Genomic DNA, 25,415 nt, shown 5'->3' with positions numbered 1-25,415 from the left:
TCGGTAAATGTGTGTAAAATGACATTCAAGTAACCCCTGATTCTTTTTCGCTTATATCGTTGTTTTTTTTTTTTGTAACCCCCAATGGAAGGGTAAAAATTAAGTGCCATTATTGCGCTGTTTCAACGAATTAAAAACAAATTAATTTACATTAGAAGGGATAGAAGGAGGAAAGGTTAAAGGCAAGCCAAATACGTCGTCAATCGCTGCGTCGTGTATACGGCAGATCCTCATCTTCTGCTTCCACCTCGTCGAAGGCGTTCAGAGAAGGGTTTACCTGCCCACGGCGGTTCTGGGTGGTCCTTTGTTTTCCGGAAACCACATTACCTGCCGCGTATTCTGGCGGCAGCTCCATGTACTCGTCCTCGGACTCCCCGCCTTCTATTGCATCTGGATCGTCACCGTTGATGGAGCCATTTGGACTGCCCGGCGGACTGAGGGCCTGTATGATCCTACCCTTGGACTCGTTCCACAAGTTGTTGAGCCGCTCCCTGCCGAAAAGCAGCAGGAAAGCATCGATAAACTCGCGCGACTTCTCCTCCCATTTGGTAATGATGTCCACCTTCACTTTTGTGAGCTCGCGCTTTCCCCGAGTCTTCAACTCATCCATCTTGTTCTGCAGCCGAAATTTCTTCTCGGACAGGAAGGACACGTTGAGCTCCTTGGCGGAGTAACCTCTTGCCAAGTTTCTGCGCACATATACATCGTAATCCTTGACGATCCTGGCCACAATGTCTGAGGTGGACACGCCCTCCGTGCGCTCCGTTACCACAAACATGCCCCGCGCCTTGAGAGGAGCATATATGTCATTGACTCCACCAGCTCCATAGGGAATGTCGTCGTGCGCCACAAAATCTATTTTGTGCTCATTCAGAAATTCTTCATTCAACGACCAGGGAGCATTTGGGACTATCTGTATTCAAAAATTTGAAGGTCCAAATAATTAGCTAATTATCAATAAATATTTAAAATTGTAATATACTTTTATCGAAAGATTGGTTTTCCTTTATACTTCCCGACCACTTACCTCATCCACATAACGACAGTGGCGCACCGCTTCGTACCGCTCGAATCCGTTCATCACGGTGCGTCCCTTCATCCTGAGGGTCAGTTCGTCATTGCACACGCCCACTATAAGGTATACGTTGGGAAATATGTTCTTGGCCTGCATCAGCTGGCGGGCGTGACCCTGGTGGAACAGATCGTAGATGCCATCGGAATACACCCGCACCCTACGAGTAGTTTTCCCAGCCCTGGCCATCTGATAGGTGATCCTCTGCGTGTAGTCACACCTCTCCAACTCCAACATAGCCTTGTCATCGTACGAAAAAGGAGCTGGCTGGCAAATATTCTGGAAAAGATTTTTGGCGAAGGGATCAGTAATACAGATATATAAATATATAAAATATATATCTGAAGGAAAAAAACTTATAAAAATGCATATTGAAAACATGAAATGAATAATTGCAATTTTTTTATTTTTATAAATAATTTACCGTCAAAATAAATTAAGAAACAAGTTTGTAAACGCTTTTGTGGATCTGTAAAGCTATTCTTTGAAGTAGAGACTTTATGGATAAACTTACAAATTCCTCAAAATCCATAAAAAGCGGCAGCATCTTGAACTCGAGCGGAGATGTGGGCGTGCTAGGAGCCGTCGAAACAGGGGATACCTCGTCCTCCTCTGGCATTTTGTCCATTTCTTACAAAAATATATACACGGCTCTAAGTACAACACAAGTGGTCCGCTCGAGGGGCTTTCATCCGGACGACTGATTATATAAATTGAGACGGTGCCGGAATAGAACTCTAGGCCTGCTCTGTCGAGGATCGAGTCTGAGTCTCTGAGGGAGAGATGTGCGCTAAATGCGCACTAGCGACGATCAGAATAAATTGGCGGCAACTGGTGGCGAATCAATACAATTGAGTCCGGAGGCTGGTGAGGCACACGACTTGGTGGCGGTTGCTGTCTCAGGCTCGGATTCATCGCTCATCTTCAATTGCCGCAAATTGAGGCGCAAACAAATAGGAAGCGACGGGTCGCCTGACTTGGCACGGGTCCGCCTATCCGATCAGGCGATGGGCATGCATCTATATATACACCGCAGCGCCATTAAACAAATCAGTGAACCGCTTCCAGCCGGTGAATGGAAGACTAATTGCGAGGGAATGGGTGTCCAATCAAGGCGAACGGTTTCATCATCGGCGGCGGGCGCAAGAATTCCGCAATTGCCTAGGATGGTGTCTAATTCGGATGCGCAATTGCTGGGGACTACACATGCTTGGATTAAGATGCATTTATCAAATAGTTAAGTTTAGTGGCTAGTGACTTGTAAATGTACCTCCATCCAGTATTTCTGTATTTAACATAGCCATGTAATAACTATTATGACACCCAATATGGATAAAGACCCCTTTTCTTTTCTTTCGATTCAATGTTTATTTTTCAAAAAATATTTAACAAAGCATTTGCAATAATTCCGCTATTGCCAACTGTTTTTTGTTTTTTTGTATTATCCGAATGCGATTTGTTTGGTTTTTCTATATTGGTTGGTGTTCTTGTTGTTGTGTAGAGTTGTTAACTTAGTTTAATGTTATGCGAAATAATTTAATATAAATATTTCTAGATATTTTCGGCACCTCGAACTACCGTTGCCGCCGATTTCGTGCACTTTCCGCCGAGTGCCTAATACAAAATTGAGTCTTTTCTGCGTTGGTTGCTTGTCCCACACACAGCTGAATTAGCTACAGGATTTCCTCGATTCTCAAATGTGAAAATGGGAAGGTGGTGTGGAAGAAGAAGGAGGAGAACGAGTGCCAACTAAAACTAGGGATTACAGTACCACTTAGGGCTAGAGTAAATAGAAGTGGGTTCGGGGAGCCTGCGAGGCGATCCCAGGGCATCTAGAGTGTGCCGTCGAACTAGTTGCAAACAAGTCAATTTACAATAGCATCAAAACAGTAAGAGTAGAAGAAAAAGTCGGGATGTCCCGCACTAGAATCAATTGATGCGTCGCTCTTACTCCGGCTGCTCGTCCCCATCCCCGTCTAGGTCTGGTGATCGGCTCTGGAGGCTTTGATAACTTCGGCGGGCCAGCGAGGATCTCTTCTGCTTCGGTGTCTGTTTGCCGTTCAGGGAGCCGCTGCTTCCGCTGCCCTCGCTCAGCTTCTCGGCCCTTTCCAAGTACTCGTCAATAGATTCGCTATAGTCCTCGCCACCCTCCGTATCGTCCCCATTCACCGATCCCGACGGGCTGCCCGGCGGACTGAGTGCCTGCAGCAACTTGCCCTTCGACTCGTTCCACAAATGGTTCAGGTTGTCACGTCCGAACAGCAGCAGGAACGTGTCGATGAACTCGCGCGACTTCTCCTCCCACTTGGTGATGATGTTCACCTTCACCTTGCTCAGCTCTCGCTTGCCGCTCGACTTCAACTCGTCCATCTTGTTCTGCAGCCGGAACTTCTTCTCGGAAAGGAACGAAACGTTCAGTTCCTTGGCCGAGTAGCCTCTGGCCAGATTACGACGCACATACAGATCGTAATCCTTTACGATACGGGCCACAATGTCTGAGGTGGACACGCCCTCCGTTCGCTCCGTGGCCACAAACATACCGCGCGCCTTCAGCGGAGCATAGATGTCGTCCATTCCATCGGTTCCATAGGGAATGTCGTCGTGGGCCACAAAATCAATTTTGTTGTCGGCGATAAACTCTTCCGACAGCGTCCATGGGGCATTCTGGACAATCTGTAGAGCAGACAAGGATTAAGTAAGGTGATAAATCTTCTAAGTGCAGGGGGAGAACCCACCTCATCCACATAGCGACAGTGACGCACTCCTTCGTAACGCTCAAAGCCATTCATGACGGTGCGTCCCTTCATGCGATGGGTCAACTCATCGTTGCACACACCCACGATTAAGTACACGTTGGGAAAGATGTTCTTGGCCTGCATTAATTGGCGGGCATGGCCCTGGTGGAACAGATCGTAGATGCCATCGGCGTAGACCCTCACCCTACGGTTCGTTTGTCCCGAGCGGGCCATCTGGTAAGTGATCCGTTTAGTGTAGTCACATCTCTCCCGCTCCAGCATGGCCTCCTCGTCGTGGGAGAAGGGCGCCGGCTTACAAATGGTCTGAAAGAAGAAATGTTAACAATTAGTTTAATTATTCAGCTGGGCTTTTGCGTCCGTTGCCTACACAATCCATTTCGATCTTATCACTCATAGCTAATCAAACTATTTATACGTAAATATAAAATATATATCACAACTGTCAGGTTATGTAAATGGGTTACTTTGCATAAACTATAATTTGTTTGTACTTTTGTTAAAAATTTTAAACATATTTAAATCACATATATTTATTATAAAAATGAATTTCCATATAAACCTTTTTTCATACAAATCTATACAATCTAGAGATTCATTAAGTTTCAATTAAAATAGAGATTCTTACCGCAAAATCGGAGGCGCTGCTGCCATTAAAGAATTGCTGCGAGGTGGGTGCAGGGACCACCAGGGTAGCCGGTGAGGTCTGCTGCTGCTGCGGCACGTACTTGCGCTTGACGCCGCTGAGGTAATCCGACGTGAAACCAGCGGAGATGGTGGGCAGAGAGTCCTCGGCGGCTGCTGCCTCGCCTCCGTCATCGGCGTCGCTCTGTGAGATGGTGCGCGTGCTGTCCCGCAGAGTGGTGGCCGTGGTGGTGGGCTCACTGGCTCCCTCGCTGACCACCAGGGCGCTCTCCAGCTGGACATTCTTGGATTTTGATTTTCCCGCGGTCAGGCTGGGGCTATTTGTGCGCTGATCCTGGACTTCTAATCCCTTTGTGGAGGTAGAGGAGGCGGTGGACGACGGCATGGCAATGGCTGTCTCGTAGGTCCGCTTCCGGGTGGTCAATGTGGAGGCGCTGGAGCTGGGCGTGGCCGGTGGCGAAGTGTTGTTAATTGTGCTTTTGGCGAGTATCGATGAGGTGGCCATCGCAGCGAATGTTTGTGAGCGGCAGTTTTAACGATTTTGCAAAACGGAGACGCAGGAACAGAGATTCAATTGACTTTCAGCTGAAAGACATAAATTGGACAATTGGTTAGAAACATTATATTTCATTGTCTTAGAAGACTTCTTTTCTAGTTTTCCACATATTTGAAACATAGTATTTACGTAAGCTCTGCCTATGAAACTGATGATTTGATGATGCTCCACAATTAACTCTCTTAATTTTATTTTATTAATAAAAAAATATTTTTTAGTCGTAGATTTCCTAGTTACCCTTTTAATCATTCAATTCGGTTTTGATTTCTGTTTAATGAAACGGCATTATTTCACTTTAAAGAACCATTGCATTTTTATTAGACCTTTGCACACCGAAATGGTATGCACTGGCACTTGTTTACTTAATATTTTATAAATAAAATCCAATAAAGCTATAAACATCTGTATATAAACAAGAATATTTTCGAAATGATAGGCATTTGTGCATAAACAAGAACAGAATAACTTATTGCAGTTTTAAATAACTTTAGCCTTTAGAAAACTTTTGTATAATGAAATCGTTTATGATTTTTTGTATCTTTTTTATGTAATTAGATATCTCTTTTGATTAACCCCGTTATGTACATTTTTGAGTTACATATATTTGCATTATTTTTCGCTGACAACACGTGACATGAGACCCTTCTCCCCCTGCCACGCCCCCTTTGGTGTTGAACCATGGCCAAATCGATTTCATTTGAAATTGCCAAATGGATGATTTAATTTGCCACGCGCATCGAACCACAAAAGTTCCCTACAAATCGGCAGCACAAATAAAGCGCAACTGAAAAAGCCACATCGGTTGGTAAACAACAACAAGACGGTAATAATAGACACGTTGTATTCTCGGAGCAGCGCGAGATGAGAACTGAAGCAATGGGGGGCAGGGTGGGGCTGGGGATCCAACTGGGCGGCAGAACTAGTTCCGAATGGCGCTGCACTTTGTGTAAACAAGTGCAGGCGGAACACTTGAGTCGGTCGCTCCAGACACGATGACCACTTCGCCCAGCACTGGAGGCAATCCTATTATGCTCTCACAGTGGGAAAGCAAAATAAATATTTGATTAGTTAATTCATATTTTTGGTACCACGAATTTTTTCTTGGTAGCCGCTGACTCAATGACGAGTTGCGTGAAGGTCGTCTAAATTTAGTTTTTGTGCCAAAAAATATCAATATTAAGTCCAAATGATTTAACAAGATCGTCATCTCACATTCCGTGAGTCTAAGATATATATATGTACTTATTTATGTACTTGCTCATTACTATGACGACTATCAAATATATTTTCTACGTCACCACTTGGTTAGTTGAAAAGCACAAATAGGTGCGTAAATTAGAAGGTAGACTGCAAAAAGCATGAGATATTTTTTTATTTTATTTAGAATGTTAAAAATGTTGTTCTTTAAAGCCAACTAATTTTTAAACTTAGATATACGTTCAATAAAATTGTCTTATCTTCGACGAAGTCTCCCACCGTGCGGTCAGCTGTGCGGTGCGTGGTTCACATTAATTTTAGGTAGACAAACGATTTCTCATGTTTATTCATCATCATGGCACACATCTATTTATCGTTGTGGCTTACGTTTTGTCATTTTGAATACGTCAGAGATTTCTATACCTTTTAATGCCTTTTTTATCTCCAGGTCCCCTAATAGATAAGCGAAATTCAACTTGGAGACTCCAAATGAGGTGCAAAGACTTTTTTTTGAGGAAAGTATTTTTTTATGTATGTATTTAAGGTTTAGTGGAGATCTGGATCTGAGTCACTTGAATCCAGCTACGAGTTCAAGTTCAAGCGATTAAAGTCCAAAAAGAGAGTCTGTGAATAAGATCCGCTCTGCGTAAGCGTTATTTCGGAGTCGAAAAAATTGATAGCGGCTTTCTTAAGCCTACTAATTCTGTTGTCAGGCTAATTTTAAGGCAACACTTGAGTAATCTTCAGTTGCGATACGTCATAAGTGAATGTCGTACGATATTGTACAGTCATTGCTATATTTAATATAAACCTTCAAGCTCTCAAAAAATTATAGAAGTGTATTTAAGCTTTAACATATCAAATTAATATTTTTTGACGAAAAAGTTATTAAAATGCTTTAATTCTGAATAATGTTTTAATTCTGAATAATGTTTCTTTCAATAGATTTGATTTATATTTTTCTGATAATAAAACTGTATTTTTAACCTTTTATAATGAATGGCAAAACAACAACAACAATTATTTAACTTTTCCGTTTGCACTTAGAATTTTCATAATCAATGCTGTTAAGATTATGAATTGAAATGATTTAACAATATGACTTCAAGTTTGAATGAGATATTAAATCACTTCTTATCTGGATGATTTTTGGAAATGAATAATTTAGAGTTGTAGTAGTTAATTTAAAGCTTCATAAAATATGATAAATTAAACATATATAATCTCTTTTACAGGGGTTTCCATTAATGATTTGTACTTTTACACATTTATGACTAACAACCGCCTTTAGTGAAGTGAAACAAAACGTAAACAAAACACGGAGACAGTTCCGTTTCAAACTGAGTAGGTGGACGAGTGGACAAGTGTGGGACCCGTGAAATCGATTAGCAAATTACCGGCAGTAAAAGCAGGTGATAGATAAGATTCTCTACCTGCTGTTAACTTATCTGACCAAAGAACAATATTTGTGGGTGATGGGCGCTTCCGCTGCACTGAAATCGCCAGTATCGAACACGATAAATGCGGTTCGCGGAAATGAGTCGTGTTTTACTTAGGCCACAGATAAGACGAACACACGCTAAATTGTACTAAACACACAACAAACACACTCTAAGTCTCATAATCGGTAGGTCTGATCTTGCCAGCCAGGCAAAGTTCGCTATCAGCACGGGATTATTTCATTATTCTATGTGCATATACAGACTAAGGCTAACCCTGTGAGTATGTGTGAAATTACCAGAAAAACTATTTTGAAATCGCCTGATTTTGTGTTTCTCAATTAGTAGAAGATTTTCGTATTTTTCAAACCATCAAAGTTAGAACAAAGTAATAATAATAACAATTTTATACAAGGTTATTATTTGATCTTATAATTTTTTTCAATGACAACAGTTTTGTTTAATTTTATTTGTAACTGTGAACGTATGGTTAGAAATTCTTTGTCTTAAAAGCAGTCATATCGCTACGAATCATATTTGAACAAACCAAAAAACAGGTCGCTTTTTAGATTAAAGTCCGATATCTTTTCAAGAGCAAACACACATTGGTTTTAATTTTGGACTCATTTTAAAATAAAGATATCAGCATTATTTACGTGTAATTTTTGAGTTACATGTTTTATGTCAACATGAAAACCATGTGTTTAGAACTTCGGATCTTAAAACGTCGAGGTGATAAAAATAAAATTATTGTTAATACATTTGTTTTTCAGTCTATGGACCATGCTCTGTACTATGTGTATTTGCCCACTATGAAAAATGAGTAGTTTTGGCGAACGTAGTTTGGGGCTAAGCTTCTTAATATAGCTTTCTACCAGGCCAAAGAACTTCAGCGAATCTTAAGGTACAGACGAAAACGATTTTGGAGTTTGCCTTTGGGCTGGTCGTTCGTTTTTGGCCAAGAGCGAAAGGTTGAAAGTACAGTTCTCAACCGAAATCTCGTATAAGAATCACAAGTTTTATTAAAATATCCCCGCGCGTACGAGTGTTTTCGCCATTGATAAGCTGCGATCAGTGAACAATTATAGACTGAACGTGGGGTGTACGCTATTATAGGCTGTATGCAGTGATAACCTTGTGGCGTGGGCTTATCTTTAATGGACGGAATACACCGAAAAAGCAAGTTGACGTCAACTGTGATTTTGGATGCTACTTGGTACAAAAGTGAAATGTACGTGCGAGAATGCTCTGGGAATTATCATTTGTGAAATAGGAACTGTAATTTACTTATAGACACGTTTCTGGGGCACCCTAAATAAAGTTTATAGCGGTTTAGGGTTCGAAAGAGAGATAAGATTGTCTACGAATATTGCACAACCCATACCGTCTCTTTTGTGCTCGCCTACGCACAACAAAAATTTCATTGAGAAGCCGAAACAGCTGATTCTGATTGTGCGTGTGATCTCTTTAACCACGCGCACTTACTCTCTCTCTCTCTTGCACTTCCCCCTCTCTGTTGTGGTTAGTCGCTGGAAATGAGCGGCCACGCAACACAACGGTAAATAGAACTTGGGAAAGTGGAGCAGAGCACCATGACTAAGACATGCCCCATTGGAGTGACGTTGCCGCTGGGGAAATCGTACGATCGCAGGGCAAAGTACGTCCCCTAATGACGCGTCAATCGAGGTTGAGTGAAAGAATGGGGGGGCGGGAGCACCTTCAACACGAAAAATCATACGACGAGCATGACGTGGCGACGGCCAATTAATGGCGTCGTCTTGCCGGCTGCAAAGAGCAAAAAATCGATAAGAGGCAGCTGTTCGTTGCGGGGAATAAACGGAGCAGGAGAAGATGATTATGTAAACAAGCCTTGAGGAGCAAGAATCAAAAACGCACATTACAGACTAGGCAAAATATGGCCCCCGAAAAGAGAGCTTTCTCCCCATCTCTCTTTCCCTTCTCTTTTCTCTCAAACTGCTCACGTCATCCTCTCAGCAGCGTAAATATTTTCGTTTCCCAGTGACTCGCATCCGCATTGGAATATCACACAAAAATAGTTTGCACTCTCGACTTACTTTCCACTTTCTTTTAACTCGGAACGGTTCTTTCGATTATCGATTGGTGATGCCGTTTTCTACCCGCCTATAAGCGAAACTCAGTGGCTCAGCTGGAATGACGCACGCACGGAACACGGAAAAATCGTCACTTGTTAACAATTTGTTTGTTGTTCGTCGGCCACAAACACAATTTCGAATAACACGAGAGAACACCGATTAAGTTTTTAGTTTATGCGGCTAGTAGGACCTTAGCGTTAGGTCTAAAATATACTTGGCAGTGTGAACGTAGTGCCAAAACACCAGGGTTTTCGCCAGGGCTGGAAAAATATACCAAAAGTTCAAAAACTCCATGCTCTCTTATGGATTGTTTTTAAAAAACTACACAACTAAAACTACAACTCTTACCACTATTAGAAATTAATAGGCGTAAAGCCAAGCTTAATAAAAAAGGTCTATACCTTCTAGCCTAAAACCACTTAATCATTTCATATTCAGTTAAAAGTACTATAAAAAAAGATATTCTATGCGTCTAAAAATTATTTGTATTTAATCGAATTTGAGGTAATAGCAAAACCAATAATTTTTTTAGATTAATGATTTCCTATTTCATTGTAATGAAATCGGGCATTTGTCAGGGCCCTTGCCTATTAACCCTCTAGTGCCCAAATTTTCTTTTCCAAAAAAAAAATTATTTTTGGATTCATTATGTATCAAAAGTGAATGTTTGTTTTAGAAAAACTTTTACTTTTGCATGGATCGAGTTGTATAGGACTATATCCTTGGACCGCCTAGAGGCGGCTTTGGGAAGCTAGGCCAACAAAAAATTAGGTAATCAATTCTTTTGTTTACACGTTTTATTATAAATTACTTAAAGAAAGGCTCCAAAAACAAATAAAACAACAATTAAAACTAAAGTTACTTAAATTCACAAAGCTTCAAATATTTGGGTAAAAAAAGTTTGATTACTTATTTATGATGAAAATCATAGAAACAGTCTTTTTTCTGGGAAAAGCACAGGTTTATATTACATTTGCGGCAGACAATTTGAGTTTCCGATGTACAACCAGGAAGCTTACAGGTTTTTTTGTCAGCGCGTGATAAAAACATTGGAAAATGCTCGACTTTATCATAGCGTACATCATTAATCGGAAGGAAAGTTTTCTTCCCTGTGCATTTATTTTCCTTTCCATCAACTTGTCGCGGGCGCCCGGGTCCTTTTGGCAGATAAGGAGTTTGTAGCATGCAAAGCACATTTGCAACCTCTGAACGGAAGTTTGGCAATTGGTATTTTGTGTTATTAGCGTCCGGATGGTTTTTTCGGTGGAACAAAACTTTCTCAATCGCTTCTTCATCTTCCTCATTGACAGGACGCGCTGCCTCGCAAACATCATCAGTCAAATCTTCCTCCAATTCTTCTTCTCCGCCCGTATCAATGTCAATATCAATTGAATTTAAAAATTTTTCAATCTCCACGTCGGAAAGAGCTGATAGCTTATTCACTTGTCGTCGCTCCATGTCTACTGAAGCAATTATTTGTGCAACCTCTGAACGGAAGTTTGGCAATTGGTATTTTGTGTTATTAGCGTCCGGATGGTTTTTTCGGTGGAACAAAACTTTCTCAATCGCTTCTTCATCTTCCTCATTGACAGGACGCGCTGCCTCGCAAACATCATCAGTCAAATCTTCCTCCAATTCTTCTTCTCCGCCCGTATCAATGTCAATATCAATTGAATTTAAAAATTTTTCAATCTCCACGTCGGAAAGAGCTGATAGCTTATTCACTTGTCGTCGCTCCATGTCTACTGAAGCAATTATTTGTGCAACCTCTGAACGGAAGTTTGGCAATTGGTATTTTGTGTTATTAGCGTCCGGATGGTTTTTTCGGTGGAACAAAACTTTCTCAATCGCTTCTTCATCTTCCTCATTGACAGGACGCGCTGCCTCGCAAACATCATCAGTCAAATCTTCCTCCAATTCTTCTTCTCCGCCCGTATCAATGTCAATATCAATTGAATTTAAAAATTTTTCAATCTCCACGTCGGAAAGAGCTGATAGCTTATTCACTTGTCGTCGCTCCATGTCTACTGAAGCAATTATTTGTACTTAAATATGTCATAGGTTGTTCTACTTTCAAACTTACCTTATAATTTTTTTTTCCCGAATTGTCCCAAGACCGCCTCTAGACGGGATACCTTATAAAAGCTATAGAAAGCTAACGAAATCTTATTTTTAGTGTGGGTTTCGTTTTTTGAGTCCTTGAGACTATCAGCAACACGGTACAATTTTTTTTTCCAGCAACAAACTTTTTATAATATTTTAAAAAAATATTTATATTTTGCACTTAATTTGCAAATAATTATTTCGTCCGAGTTGCACAAATTTTCTGCTTCAAATGACTACAGCAGCTTGCGCAAGCTCTAGTATGTATTCCAAACGCAACGAACTTAATTTTTGGACTTCCCCGAATTAGAAAAAACGCAAAACCGAGTCAAAAGGAATGAAAAGACTAAAATAACGGTGTTTTTAACCTTACCCGTCTGGAGGCGGTCTTGGGCACTAGAGGGTTAATCCCAAAATATGCATTAATTTGTGATATACTTCTTAAGACTTGTTGTTTGACGTGATCAATATTTTGACGCATTTGCATATTAGTTACTTTAAAGTTTTCGATGACTTGTAAAAAGGTGACCCACAATTGGATTTGTGGAGACCATAACTTTACCAAATTTAACCCTATTCCAAAGTGGCATACCTCTTAAGACTTGTGATGTGATCCCCTAAAAATTTGCATTCAAATTTGTCAATTTAGCGTTGATCAAAATTTTGACCCATTTTCATGTTAGTTATTTCTAAGTTTTCGATGTCTTAAAAAAAGGGGTCCCATAATTAGACTTCAGATTCCATAACTTTACCAAATTTAATCCGATTCCAAAGTCGCATACCTCTTACGACTCGTGTTTTAATTCTCTAAAAATCTGCATTCAAAATTGTTACTTTAACGTTGATCAAAATTTTGACCCATTTTCATGTTAGTTATTTTAAAGTTTCCGATGACTTGTAAAAAGGTGACCCAAATTTGGACTTATCAAATTTTATCCGATTTAAGAGTGGCTTACCTCTAAACACTCGTGGCTCCATTCTCCAAAAATCTGCATTCAAAATTTTCATTTTAACGTTGATCAAATTTTTGACCCATTTTCATGTTAGTTGTTCCTAAGTTTCCGATGACTTGAAATAGGTTGACTCAAACTTGGACTTGTAGAGTCCATAGCTTTATCAAATTTTATCCGATTTAAGAGTGGCTTACCTCTAAACACTCGTGGTTCCATTCTCTAAAAATCTGCATTCAAAATTTTCATTTTAACGTTGATCAAATTTTTGACCCATTTTCATGTTAGTTATTCCTAAGTTTCCGATGACTTGAAATAGGGTGACTCAAACTTGGACTTGTAGAGTCCATAGCTTTATCAAATTTTATCCGATTTAAGAGTGGCTTACCTCTAAACACTCGTGGTTCCATTCTCTAAAAATCTGCATTCAAAATTTTCATTTTAACGTTGATCAAATTTTTGACGCATTTTCATGTTAGTTATTCCTAAGTTTCCGATGACTTGAAATAGGGTGACTCAAACTTGGACTTGTAGAGTCCATAGCTTTATAAAATTTTATCCGATTTAAGAGTGGCTTACCTCTAAACACTTGTGGTTCCATTCTCTATAAATCTGCATTCAAAATTTTCATTTTAACGTTGATCAAATTTTTGACGCATTTTCATGTTAGTTATTCCTAAGTTTCCGATGACTTGAAATAGGGTGACTCAAACTTGGACTTGTAGAGTCCATAGCTTTATCAAATTTTATCCGATTTAAGAGTGACTTACCTCTAAACACTCGTGGTTCCATTCTCTATAAATCTGCATTCAAAATTTTCATTTTAACGTTGATCAAATTTTTGACGCATTTTCATGTTAGTTATTCCTAAGTTTCCTATGACTTGAAATAGGGTGACTCAAACTTGGACTTGTAGAGTCCATAGCTTTATCAAATTTTATCCGATTTAAGAGTGGCTTACCTCTAAACACTCGTGGTTCCATTCTCTAAAAATCTGCATTCAAAATGTTCATTTTAACGTTGATCAAATTTTTGACCCATTTTCATGTTATTTTTGTAACCTCCATTTTTAATTATTTGGTACCAGTTCGTAATTAAAATAACAGCCACTTTCGAGATTCATTAATGTCTTTTGCGTATTTATTGACTTTCAGTGTTATTTGCAAACATTTTTTGATAAAAAAATGTAATGTAAAAATAAAGCTTGAATATAACGTAAACACCTTTGGGTAAATCTCATTTCACTCACTCCATATATACCAATAAAGTAATATACAAAATATATTCGCCAATATTCGTTGGTCGTAATAAAAAACAAAGATTCTTTGGTAAATCAACTTAATTAAAAGCTACCGTTGAAATTGGAACTCAGGAGAATTGACTGGATTAGGTTGGGACCTTATCTACTAGCTACACACACGCGTACGTTTTACATATATGTAGATTTTTGAACAACATTTTAGAATTCTTTATAGTAAACGTCTTAATTGCACAGTAAATGTCTTTAAAATTCGATTGCGTCGATGACAAGGAATTTTGTTCAACTTTGGCTTCAATGTTCCTGGGACTGGCATAAATCCCCCTAAAACGTTCAGCATTTGACTTGGTTTCTTGGCAAGCTTTCAGGTCGAATGGCAAGTTGCTAGGCTTGGGATTAGAGTTAGAATTAAATGTTATCAGGGGCAAGTGATTTTCCGCTTCATATTAAAAGCTAACAACGAATTCGAGAGTTCCGAGATTCCTTAAGAGCATATGTATGTGAGTATTCTCTAGGTCACTGGTTGCAAATGTCCGTGGGTGAGTTGTGGTATGTGTATTGCAGTGGGAGTGAAGCATCCGCCCCTCAGCACTGGGACGGGATGCGTATACCCTGTGTGATTGAATTCTCCAGTACGATGTGGCAGTCGTCCAGCGGCTCCAGGATTTGGATAAGAAAAGTGAGAAGATTGCGGCGTCGGAGGAAACTCTCCTCCTCGTACATCTCGTGAGTCACCTTGGTAAGGGCCATTGGCTTTATGAGCCGCGTCAGCAAGTGTTCCCGCAGGCTCAAGCAGATCAGCAGCTGGAATTTCCCATCCTTGCCAAGCGCCGTGCCGTTGATTTCGTCCATCAACTGCACGTACAGGCGCCAAATGCTGGAGATCTCCCGGCGCTGCAAGCTGCTCCCGCCACTTCCGCTTCCATTGCTAAGGGAAGAGTCCAAACTAGAGGCCGAGTCCTCCAGTTCCAGCTGCAGATTTTGCTCAAACAGCTCCTTGATCTTGGCTGGAAAGGTTGAACAAAATTATTATAAAGGATATAAGCAAGATTGATTGGTGGATAGAATTGATCATTATCTCTTTTAAACCTGGCTCCAAAATGTCAAAGTCCATTCAAAAATAATCTGCTTACTGAAATAGTCCCAAATGTAAAGATTCCGTCCAAAGAACCGCGCCGACCGAAAGCCGCAAAGAAAGACCTGCTCCAGGCACTTGACCAGCCCATCGTCTCCGCACAACAGGTTGGTTAGCGTGCCCACATCCCGATCTCGGCTGGGTTTGTAGTGCCACTTAACTAGGACGTTGACGCAGTTGCCCAGCTGGTGTTGAATTTCCGAGGGAGCCAGTGACTCCTGACGTTGTACGCTGGGACTTCTTGTTCGTGGCGGAGTGCGGGTATCGGATCCTGGGACCAGCTCGGCATTCTTCACGCTGGTCGATACCCGTTGGCCGACCAACAGGCGTTCCGTGGAATCGTCATCGACGCCGCGGCCCAGCCAACGACCACATGGAAATCTCAAGAGAAAAAGCCAAATTATGTTACACAGGTGTCACTTTAGCCCGGTTTACTGTTAGCTTACTTGTAGGTGTGGCCGGTGACCTCATTGCGCATCACCACCTGCTCCACCAGCCACTTGTGGCTGGGTCCCGAGTTGTCGTGTCCAATGCGCATGGTTGTCAGTAGGCCAAGGTTTTTGTACTGCAAGACGAAGGACATTGGATTAGTTTCTAGGATGCTTTCTTTGTAGGGCGCAACGTCTCGTGAGGATATTTAGGGAAATACCACTTATTTATTCGATTTTTAAATCACCATCGACTAACTTACATGGAAGATGAACTCCAAGGAACCCTTCGGCACCGGTACCCGTTGTGTCTCGTTCATGGTGCCAGAGACCATGATCCAAACATTGCTGGAGGTGTGGTAGGAGCCGTACTTGCGGGAGGGGAAGATCACGACGCGGTAGGGCAACTCTGTGGGCGGGAAAGGGAAGCGAAACCAAAAGACGGCTGAGCACAGGCAAGATACAGGACTGCTAGCGGGACCTACTCGTCGTGGGGTAGATGTTGGTGAAGCTAAAGTAGTCCACCGTGTTAAGTGTGAGCAGATGGTAGAGAAACTGCTCCTTCTCTTCCTCGCAGCGCAGGAAGGCCGAGCGCTTGTACAGCGATCGCAGCAATGATTCGTCGGAGAGCAGGGTACGAAAATGCCTGGACAGCAGCTTCTTCTCCAGAGATAGACGAACCCAGGCGCGAGTGTAGCCAATATGCGTCTTTATATCCGCCATGGCAAGCACGTTTCTTTGGTAGATATTAAAGAAATTGTTTTTTATACAAGGTGTCTGTGGCTTCTCGTTCTTCTACTCACTTCACATCGAACTCCAATGATTCAGGCAGTGGACACAGCTGCTCCAGGCCCACGAATTTATTGCGATCCCGCGAGCGACTGCGATTTGGACTGGGCGGACTGTCGAAGTCCGTTTGGAATGTGGAGAGATCTGCCGTGGGAGAGCGTAATACCAAGTTAGACAACAAGTAGGAAAATTCCAAGCTGCACTTACAGTCCATGCGCTTGCGCATTGCGTTCCAGGCCAGTGCCGGCGAGGCTGTGGCAATAGTCATCTTGCTGCCCGGACTGCTGGACACTTGCGGCGTCTGCTCGGCTCCGGAACTATCACCAGCTCCCCGGGCCTCCTGCATCTCGAGGTAGGCCTGGAGATGTGCCCACAGGGCCGACTTGCCCTGCTTGTTCTGCAGGCCGTGCGACCAGATCTTCTCTAGCAGATCGCACATGCTGGCTATTAGGGTATTCTCCTCGATGCCGTCGCCCTTAAGGCCCAAGGCCACTGCCTCATTGCCCAATTTCTCAAGCAGCATGCGGTTGGTCTTCGACTTGATGTCCTACAATATGATCCAACCATTTAAAGTTCTGATTCAAAATCAACTTCACAAGGCTCACCTTCAGCAGTCGCTCCACAAACGTCCAGTTGGCCTGGGCTATCAGGGCCGGACTCACATCCGCTGTGGTCAGGTTCGCCGAAAGTCGGTTGATGGCATTGGAACCCGGCTTCTGGTCCAGCGAGATCTCCCTGGCCCGCCACTTGTTGCCGTTCTTTACCCGCCGCAGGCTGTTGCCTCTGTTAAGGATGCGGATGCGGAATCGGAGGCGGATTCGGATTCGGATACGGTTTTGGTTGAGGTTTGTTGGTAGATGAAGGTTAGCGCGGATGAGTTTGAAGTATCGGTTTGAGTTTAGTTTGAATTTCGAACGAGAATAAAGAGATAGCGGATTAGTAGGGATTCCGAAGGGGGCTGGTGGATAAGGTGCTGGATGTGGATGGGTGACCGAGTGGAGGAGGAGCAGGCGGTGAGCTGTGGGCGGTGCATGCGGTGCAATTTACGGCGGGGAAACGAAACAAAACAAAACAAAACGAAGAGTCTCGGTTAACGATTGGAGAATGCAGAATTTATTGTTAAGTGGTATGCACTAATAAAAAAACAATACGAGTAGAAATAAAAATATGCTACCAACGGAAGTGAGTTTCCAGTGGAAAACGCGCTATTTGATTCGATTTGATCCAATTTGTGCTAACAAAGGTTCATGAAATACATCTACGTACAATTAGGTGTCTATGGTATTTATAATTAACATTTAGGTAATATCAAACGTTTGCCAGCCTTTTCTGGGCTAAGGTACATTTCTCCCCGATATCTGGGGACTCTTGTTATTAGATGGGTGCTGGGGGTTAGAGGGTAGGGAGTGGTGTTTGACCTTAAAGCAGGACGTGCTCTACGACTATCTATACAAAAGGGAAACTGTGGGAACTAGACGACTAGGGCAACTACCTCGAGGCGCACTCCTGATTAAGAACACCCTTCTCGAGCAGTGGAAAACTGCGGAAATAGGCCGCCCGGTTGGCCAGAATTTCGCTGGGTGGCGTCACTTCGATGTCGATGCAGTTGAGCCGCTTCTCAAAGCCATGTTGCGAGTCCTGGCTGAGCACACACGGCTCATAGCTGGTGGCGGCGATCATGTTCTCCCCGTGACGTCGCCTGAAATGTAATAACATAATAAAAGAACGCATTAAAACTAGATATATTACTATGGTCTTACAATAAAGAATCAATATATGCAGTACTTTGAAAACTTAAAAATGAAATTAAAAATTTATTTGGTCTCAATAACACTGAAAAAAAAGTCTATCTAAATACCATTTTAGTTTTGTTTGATGGAACTAAACAGTTTGAAATTACTGTCACTTCATAACATGCAACAAATTATATTGCATGTACATTATACAAATTTTACTTGTGTTTATCATTGTGATTTTTGTCATTGGTGATGTGATTCCAAAGGCAACAGGGAAATTTTCATCTCTCAGAGATTTTGAGCGCAGCGAGGAGGAGTAAGTTGTTAATACTAGACTTCTAACGCCATGTGTAGGTAAAACCTTATCATTATTAGATTGTTCAATATTGTGCCTTTAGAATATGCACGCAAAAAAAATTGGTATAAATGGAAGCCAAACAGAAATCCGCATCGATATCGTGGTAAAGGCTTAACTGGTTGCAAAAAACCAAATTTTGTTCTCCTTATTCTTATTTTGTTTGTGTTAAATTTTTTGTGGTTTCGAATTTTGTAAAAGTAAATAAAATGCAGAAAAAACTATCTATTTTTCAACTTTAAATTTTTAGAGACTAACCTCAGCAGTTTCACGCGCTGGTCGAACAGCTGGAGCTGCTCATCGGGGTGCGACTCCCACATGGCCAGGATCTTGTTGTCGATCAGAGTGGCGAACATTTGAGATTCAAGGAAGCGCGATAGGAAGGCGCGGTGATGCTCCGGCTGATCGGAGAGGAACGAGGACTTGTCGAAGTTCTGCAGCGTTTCGCGGTTCGAGATCCACTCATCCCGAGCTTGGTTTGGATAGATCACAAAGTATTCGTAGGCGTGGAACATGTGCACGAATCGATTGAGGAAAATCTCCCGCACCGAGTTATTGATGCGCAGATCCTGGTAGTACTGATCCACTGCGCTCAGCTTTTGTTTCTCCGACCGGCGAGCGCTGACTGGCATTGTGGCGTCTACTGCGTCCACGTCGTGGTATATGCCGACCGGCGAGGAAGATAGCGAGACTGTGGGACTGCCCACCGGAGAGCCAGCTCCCCTTATGCCTCCCTTCCTACGCAGGAAGTCAGCAATACGTGGTACGTGATCGATCCTTGAGGGGTGCGCTATCAGCGGTTGGTAATCTACGACACCACCGCCTGGCGATCCCGACAACGTATAAACGGTCTCTTGCAGCTGTTGAAAACGCTCCTTGCTGCGACGCGTAGCCTGCAAACCAGTGGGCAGTGTACAGCTGGAGATCATGGCATCGACTCCGCCTGGTCCGCCACTACCATTGCCGCCAGCCCCTCCGCCGGCTCCCCTGCCCACATAGCCGTTCCTAAAACTGGGCTCCTGGTCGCGGTCCCGCTCGATCTCGAACTTGTCCAGCACAGAACCGATCTCGGCCATAAAGTCCATCTTGTGTGGGAAGACTGGAAGCTCCTCAGGCAGCTGGATGTGCTTCTTATCGATGTCCACGAAGCAGAGAGTTGCCTCGCTGCCAATCTTATGAGCAGCCTCGCACTCGGCGTGCAGTCCCATCACGAAGGGAACTGGCGCATCCAAAAAGTGGTGCAGGGCAGCCGGCAGGATAGGAGCGTAAACATGTGGCCACACAAACGGAAATAACAGCGAAGTAATACACTCGCCAACGATCATAAGTCTTTGGTAATCTACAAGAAAACGGGAAATATTAATATATATATTTTTTATTTGTGGGTTATATCCTTTTCATATTGTTGAAAATCCTACCTGTGGACCGCAGCAAGACTTGATTCTCTAGAAGGACGCATGTCAGCAGCTGTATGACACACTCTACGCCCAGGTACTTGAAAAGCAGCCTTAGCGGGAAGTCGAGAAGGGGCAACTCGGTTGCCAGAAGCGGGCGCTGAAGGATCAATGCAATAGCGGGCAGATGCGGCTCTGTGGGCGGCAGGTAAACGCGGATGGACTTGCCCTGCTGCGGCAGCATCACCTCATAGAGTATGTTGTACACGTATGACTCCAAGCTTATGCCAGCACCAGGTTGTCGAGGAAGACATCTAGGGTAGTAGAAAAAATTAGTATCAGTTTAGGGAATTTTTGATAATTTGCTTATATATCATACCTGTAGAGATTCTTGAGAAACATCTGGGCGGCAAAGGCGTAGGGAGCCTGGCAAATCAATGTGATGCTCTTGGCCACGTACAGCTTGTCCTTGTTGATGTCGTAGTAGCTTTGTGCGGACTGCGGCGCCTGTCCGGCCACCTTGAAGTGCCTGGGCAAGGATCGACTGACCGGGCCATCCTGTTTTACCCGGCTGAGCGAGTGAGTCTGCTGGCCATTGGACAGCTCTGTGATAAACATGCTCTGCAGTGTGTGGATGGCACCACAAATGTTCCGGTTGCGAATCTCTTCGTAAAACACCAAGCTGAAACCATAGCACCGCTTTCCATCCTCCCGCGTGGTGGCAAACGAGTGGAATCTGGGCTCGATGTTATGCTTCTGGGTGCGGAAGCGGAGGCCTTGCGGCAGGGAGAGCTGTGGAAGACAAATGGAGGGGCTAATAACTTTTCAATCTCAAGTGGCGGGTATAAATAAAATCCATTCATTCGAACACATGGCTAGATGCCAGAGATAAGAAGGTTTTTATGGGCGGGGTAACACGGCCGTAGTCGTGGCATCAATTAAAAATGCTCCTCTCTCCACTGACAACTCGTATCAATGAACTGGCTAGCCAAGCATGAATTTCCACCGAAAGGGCAGCCAATTGAGCTCAATTAGATATGAATATGGATTAGGGTGGGTCGATTACTTTGAATGCGTATGCATGGGCCATATTAAACTAATTTCTTTCAGAACCTTTGGATCTATAATTAATATTCAAAAGAGGCATTGTAGTTATTTTAAAAAAAAACTTTTAAGTAAGGAAATATATACGAAAAATCACTACATTTTACTTCTAAAATACAAAATGATTTTAAAATTAAATTTAAACGGGAACGACCTCTTACGAAGTCTCATATATTAAATTGACCTGATTCCATTGACACGTATTTATTCATCATTTTCTGACCTAATTATATTTTGTCAGCATTTGGCACAGAATATGCCACTTATGATGTTTTTTGGGGATATGTTTGACATTATCTGATCGAATTTAACCGACCCACCCTAACACAGACGAATGGGGGAAAACCTCCGGATTTACCATGCAAATGCCATGAGCATCGAAGGGGTTCCAGGGCACATTCTCAGGATAGTGGGCTAGTGGTTTGCTCTTGTAGGCGCGGTCCAGTGGCGAGCAGTGCAGGTTGTCTCCTAAAAAATGAGGATATTAAGGATAACCGTAGGGGGACGCATGGCGAGCTTTCACTTACCCGCAAAGCGATCCGGCTCGAGACCCGTGTCTAGATCCAGCCCACATATCACAAAATAATCGGCGAAGCGCGAGAACTGCGGATCAGCGTCTCGTTTTATTTGGTTCAGCTCGGATTGGGATTGGGATTGCTCTCCGGGCGAGGTGGGCGATTGGACCTGGGCGGAGGACGGAGGCAACTGGTTGCCACTGCCACCGCTACTCCCACTCCCGCTGCTGAGCATCAACTTGGACAAACGACTGGCAACGACATTCTCCCGCGTGGTCATCGCTCCTCGTCCTGCTCCTTCTCTTCCTTTTCTCTCTCTTTGTCTTTAATCCGCCAAGTGGGACATCAAACCAAAAGCGCTGCCTCCATGTGTGTGCGTTTGCTGCTTGTGTGTGTATACATATACCGTTATACGCTCGCGATTTCGTGCACTTTCCAATTTACACAACCAATCAATTTCCGTCTGCAAAAATACGTTTGAGTGCTATTTTTATTTATTGTTTTTTTATTTTTACTTTCGTCGAGAGTTTGTGTGTGTGTGCAGGAGAGAGTGTATGCAAAATTTTCTATGCCAATGTCGTTGCCCACGTCCGTCCACCACCAACAACAAGAAAACCAAAAGAAAACACTCTCCCTCTCTCACTCTTCACCCACCTCTCTTTTACTCCTGTACCCTTGAGTGCGATGAGTTTGTTGTGACTTTTGGAGCTGATTTCTTTGGGAGCCTTTAAAACTGGGTTAAAAGTTGGCTGCGTATTTGTTTGGAGCCAACAACAACATCAGCTGTGCAAATATATAGTGCGTGGAGTATTACTACTGAATTTTTTGGCAAACAAACTACTTTGGTTGCCAGTAAGACCAGGCGGCTTAAATTATATACATCCATAGATAGTGACCGTTACAAAAAATATTTGGTATTTTTAGCATTTTATTTTAAAATAGACCGAAAACATTGGGGTGCTCTTTTACAAAGTCATACGTTATTGAAGTTAAATATATATAAATTTCCTAAATCTACTTACATACAGAAAAAGGAAAATCTATATTCTTCTAATAATAGGTAATATGTTTGTAAAAAAAAAACAAAATTTAAATATAATATTTAAATTTGCGAATTCTACTTTCGAATTTCAAGTAAAATAAAGCCAATAACACAAAAGAAAAAATCTAAATTCTCTTTATAATAGGTAATAGGTTTTAAAATGAAAACGATCCACTGAAAACATTGGGGTGTCCTCTTACAATGTCATAAGTTTAGAAACTTAAATATAATATTTAAATTTTGCGATTTCTAATTAGAAAAAATTAGAAAAATATTTTGTCAGCCAAAACTTAAAAAACCTGTTTCTTCAACGCAACGTAATTAAATATATACTAAAGTAAAAACGAAACTAATATAATTATATTTGAAAATTAAATTCAGTTAAATTAAACTAAATTATTTAGTTATAAGAACTGGTTCCTTTAATAATGCAAACAGGGTGATTATGGCGGCGGAATCAGTTTGTTAGCGGGGGAGTTGGGGTGGGGAACCAGTGCGCAGTCAGTGCGGAACCAGTTCTGAACCGGAGCGCAGCGAACGACCTGACGTGAAAAAGTGTATCACATAACAATTTTTATTAATTTGGAACGTAAATTGTGGCTCCGTCGAGACAGGAGTGCTGGCTTGGGACAAACGAATCTGGAGGAGTGGTGTAAGGAGTGAACGCCAGGGGAGAGCACTCCAAACCCACCAAACGAATTGATATCGACATCCCCCCCCGCATGCGATTGATTGATTGAGAGCACGAGACCACGAGTTCTTGGGACGATGCACTCATCACTCAACTGGACCTCACGCCTGATCTCGCGCGCCCTGCGCAGCAGTTTCTCCACCCTCCTGGAGACGGCCACGGGCGGAGGTGGAGGGGCTGCAGCCAAATCAGGAGCCACCAAATCGGGAGCAGCAGCAGGGTCCTCGGGATGCCCTCGACCTCGTTTCGTGTCGGTGGTTTGCGGTTTTGCCAAGGACAACCTGCGACACAAGTACAAACCGGGAAAGTACGGAGAGGATTCTTGGTTTAAGGCCTCAACAGAGAGCGCCGATGTGATGGGCGTGGCAGACGGCGTGGGCGGCTGGCGAAGCTATGGCATTGATCCCGGCGAGTTCTCCTCTTTTTTAATGCGCACCTGTGAGCGACTTGTGCAATGTAGCCACTTTAACCCCCAGCGTCCGGTTAATCTGCTGGCCTATAGCTACTGCGAGCTGATGGAGCAAAAAAAGCCCATCCTAGGCAGCAGCACCGCCTGCGTCCTAATCCTGAACCGTGAGACGAGTACCGTGCACACGGCCAACATCGGCGACAGCGGCTTTATTGTGGTGCGGCAGGGCCAAGTAGTGCACAAGTCGGAGGAGCAGCAGCACTACTTTAACACACCCTTTCAACTATCGCTTCCGCCTCCCGGACATGGTCCGAATGTCCTCAGTGACAGTCCGGAGTCGGCGGACACCATGAGCTTCCCAGTGCGGGACGGCGACGTGATCCTCATTGCCACCGACGGTGTGTTCGACAACGTGCCAGAGGATCTGATGCTGCAGGTGCTCAGCGAGGTGGAGGGCGAACGGGATCCCGTCAAGCTGCAGATGACGGCCAACAGCCTGGCGCTGATGGCGCGCACCTTGTCCCTCAACAGCGAGTTCCTCTCGCCCTTCGCCCTCAGCGCCAGAAGGAATAACATCCAGGCGCGAGGTGGCAAGCCCGATGACATCACCGTTGTCCTGGCCACCGTGGCGATGTGAGAGTGGTGCCCCCAAACCATCCTCCCTAGTGATTAATGTTTACTTGTAGTCCGTACGTGTTTAGTTAGCTTTAGGAGCCTGTTCCGTGGTTCTGTCTACCGTTTAAGCTGCATGTTGAGATTGAGATTGTGGACGAGGATGACGACCGACGACCCTTTGACCCTTTGAATTGTTAGTTACATATATACGAGCAAACTCATTTTCGAACCGACGAACATTGACGCATCCTGGTGAGCGACCCCCGCCTTGATTGTATACATAACCCTCGCTATAAGTAGAAAATGCGAATTATCTGCCCGGACGATGACTGTCGTCAGTGGCAATTCTAATCACTAATCAACACAAACAATAAACAAACAACCGATTGCGAAACAAACCCCGACGCCGAGGATCGGGCATGAATACGAGTCCAGGGTCCGGATGGTGGACCCGACGCCGGAGTGAAGCGAGTCGAGTGCAGCTATTTGACTGAGGACTGAGGATTAGCCATTTACCCAGGCGAACTGTCTTTAAACAATTTTTGTCGAAATGTACTCACTGATATTTGCGACCCAAATAAAATTATTCATTGAAAAAACAACGAAAGCGATCTGTAGTCATTTCAAAGTAAATTCATAAAAACAATTAACATATGTAAACAATAAAAATATATGGAAATCTTTAATAGAACGTTGTAATTGCTTAGATTAGCTTCATGGCCGAAAAGATCTAAATTAAGGGAACAGCATCGGGCATATTAATAAATCTTGGAGAAGCATATTCTTTTATGCGATGTAGAAACCTCTACTGATCAGAGATACATATCAGAAATATTAATTTTAATATATATAATAGGTATTTGTTTTTCTTATCTGGAAGAAATCGATTACGCTTCTGTGACGCAGGCTTACCTATATGTATTAAATCAATAATACAACAAAACTTTTTTAAGAACACATCATTTTAATTGGCACGATTAGCGCCAGTGTAAATAATCTGTTCATACATATATATTTACAGGTGCGGCTAAATAATATGGTTTTAAAAATTAACGAAGAAATAATATGAAAGTGATTTGTTTAGTGAATAAAACATTTTAAGGTCTTATAATAAA

General features: G+C 42.8%; 4 protein-coding genes across 6 annotated transcripts; 1 reads left to right on the top strand and 3 right to left on the bottom strand.

Moving 5' to 3' along the window:
• Positions 1–99: 99 nt before the first annotated feature.
• On the bottom strand, positions 100–2,294 carry LOC108039963 (choline-phosphate cytidylyltransferase A). The gene is made up of 3 exons (XM_017117159.2): positions 1,587–2,294; positions 1,028–1,351; positions 100–913 (listed from the first exon to the last, which is right to left on the bottom strand). Exons 1-3 carry the CDS (start codon positions 1,698–1,700, stop codon positions 200–202), a joined length of 1,152 nt encoding a protein of 383 aa, XP_016972648.1. The 5' UTR covers positions 1,701–2,294; the 3' UTR covers positions 100–199.
• Positions 2,295–2,415: 121 nt separating this feature from the next.
• On the bottom strand, positions 2,416–9,989 carry LOC108039962 (choline-phosphate cytidylyltransferase A). The gene is made up of 4 exons (XM_017117158.2): positions 9,738–9,989; positions 4,454–5,055; positions 3,808–4,131; positions 2,416–3,745 (listed from the first exon to the last, which is right to left on the bottom strand). The coding sequence occupies exons 2-4, from the start codon at positions 4,973–4,975 to the stop codon at positions 3,020–3,022; spliced, it is 1,572 nt and encodes a 523-aa protein (XP_016972647.1). The 5' UTR covers positions 4,976–5,055; positions 9,738–9,989; the 3' UTR covers positions 2,416–3,019.
• Positions 9,990–13,939: 3,950 nt separating this feature from the next.
• LOC108039983 (DENN domain-containing protein 5B) lies at positions 13,940–22,410 on the bottom strand. Of its 3 annotated transcripts, none has more exons than XM_017117195.2 (15): positions 22,198–22,410; positions 21,556–22,006; positions 21,387–21,496; positions 20,304–20,716; positions 19,949–20,238; positions 18,789–19,869; positions 17,932–18,138; positions 17,045–17,222; positions 16,647–16,986; positions 16,454–16,583; positions 16,136–16,386; positions 15,914–16,059; positions 15,669–15,787; positions 15,221–15,603; positions 13,940–15,094 (listed from the first exon to the last, which is right to left on the bottom strand). In XM_017117195.2, the coding sequence occupies exons 2-15, from the start codon at positions 21,821–21,823 to the stop codon at positions 14,673–14,675; spliced, it is 4,338 nt and encodes a 1,445-aa protein (XP_016972684.1). In that variant the 5' UTR covers positions 21,824–22,006; positions 22,198–22,410; the 3' UTR covers positions 13,940–14,672. The 3 variants fall into 3 exon arrangements, with proteins under 3 accessions (XP_016972684.1, XP_016972686.1, XP_016972687.1); XM_017117197.2 differs by lacking the exon at positions 22,198–22,410 and adding an exon at positions 22,059–22,188; XM_017117198.2 differs by lacking the exons at positions 13,940–15,094; positions 15,221–15,603; positions 15,669–15,787; ... (3 more) ...; positions 16,647–16,986; positions 17,045–17,222 and adding an exon at positions 17,245–17,457.
• Positions 22,411–23,084: 674 nt separating this feature from the next.
• Positions 23,085–24,907, top strand: LOC108040021 (protein phosphatase PTC7 homolog). The gene has a single exon (XM_017117250.2). The coding sequence runs from the start codon at positions 23,354–23,356 to the stop codon at positions 24,320–24,322; it is 969 nt and encodes a 322-aa protein (XP_016972739.1). The 5' UTR covers positions 23,085–23,353; the 3' UTR covers positions 24,323–24,907.
• Positions 24,908–25,415: the final 508 nt, after the last annotated feature.

This window comes from Drosophila rhopaloa, unplaced genomic scaffold (assembly GCF_018152115.1).
Source record: "Drosophila rhopaloa isolate 14029-0021.01 unplaced genomic scaffold, ASM1815211v1 contig_163, whole genome shotgun sequence".
In the NCBI taxonomy this organism is placed as follows: Eukaryota; Metazoa; Arthropoda; class Insecta; order Diptera; family Drosophilidae; genus Drosophila; species Drosophila rhopaloa.
Note: the sequence above shows the minus strand (reverse complement) of the source record. Positions and strands in the feature narration are given on the sequence as shown.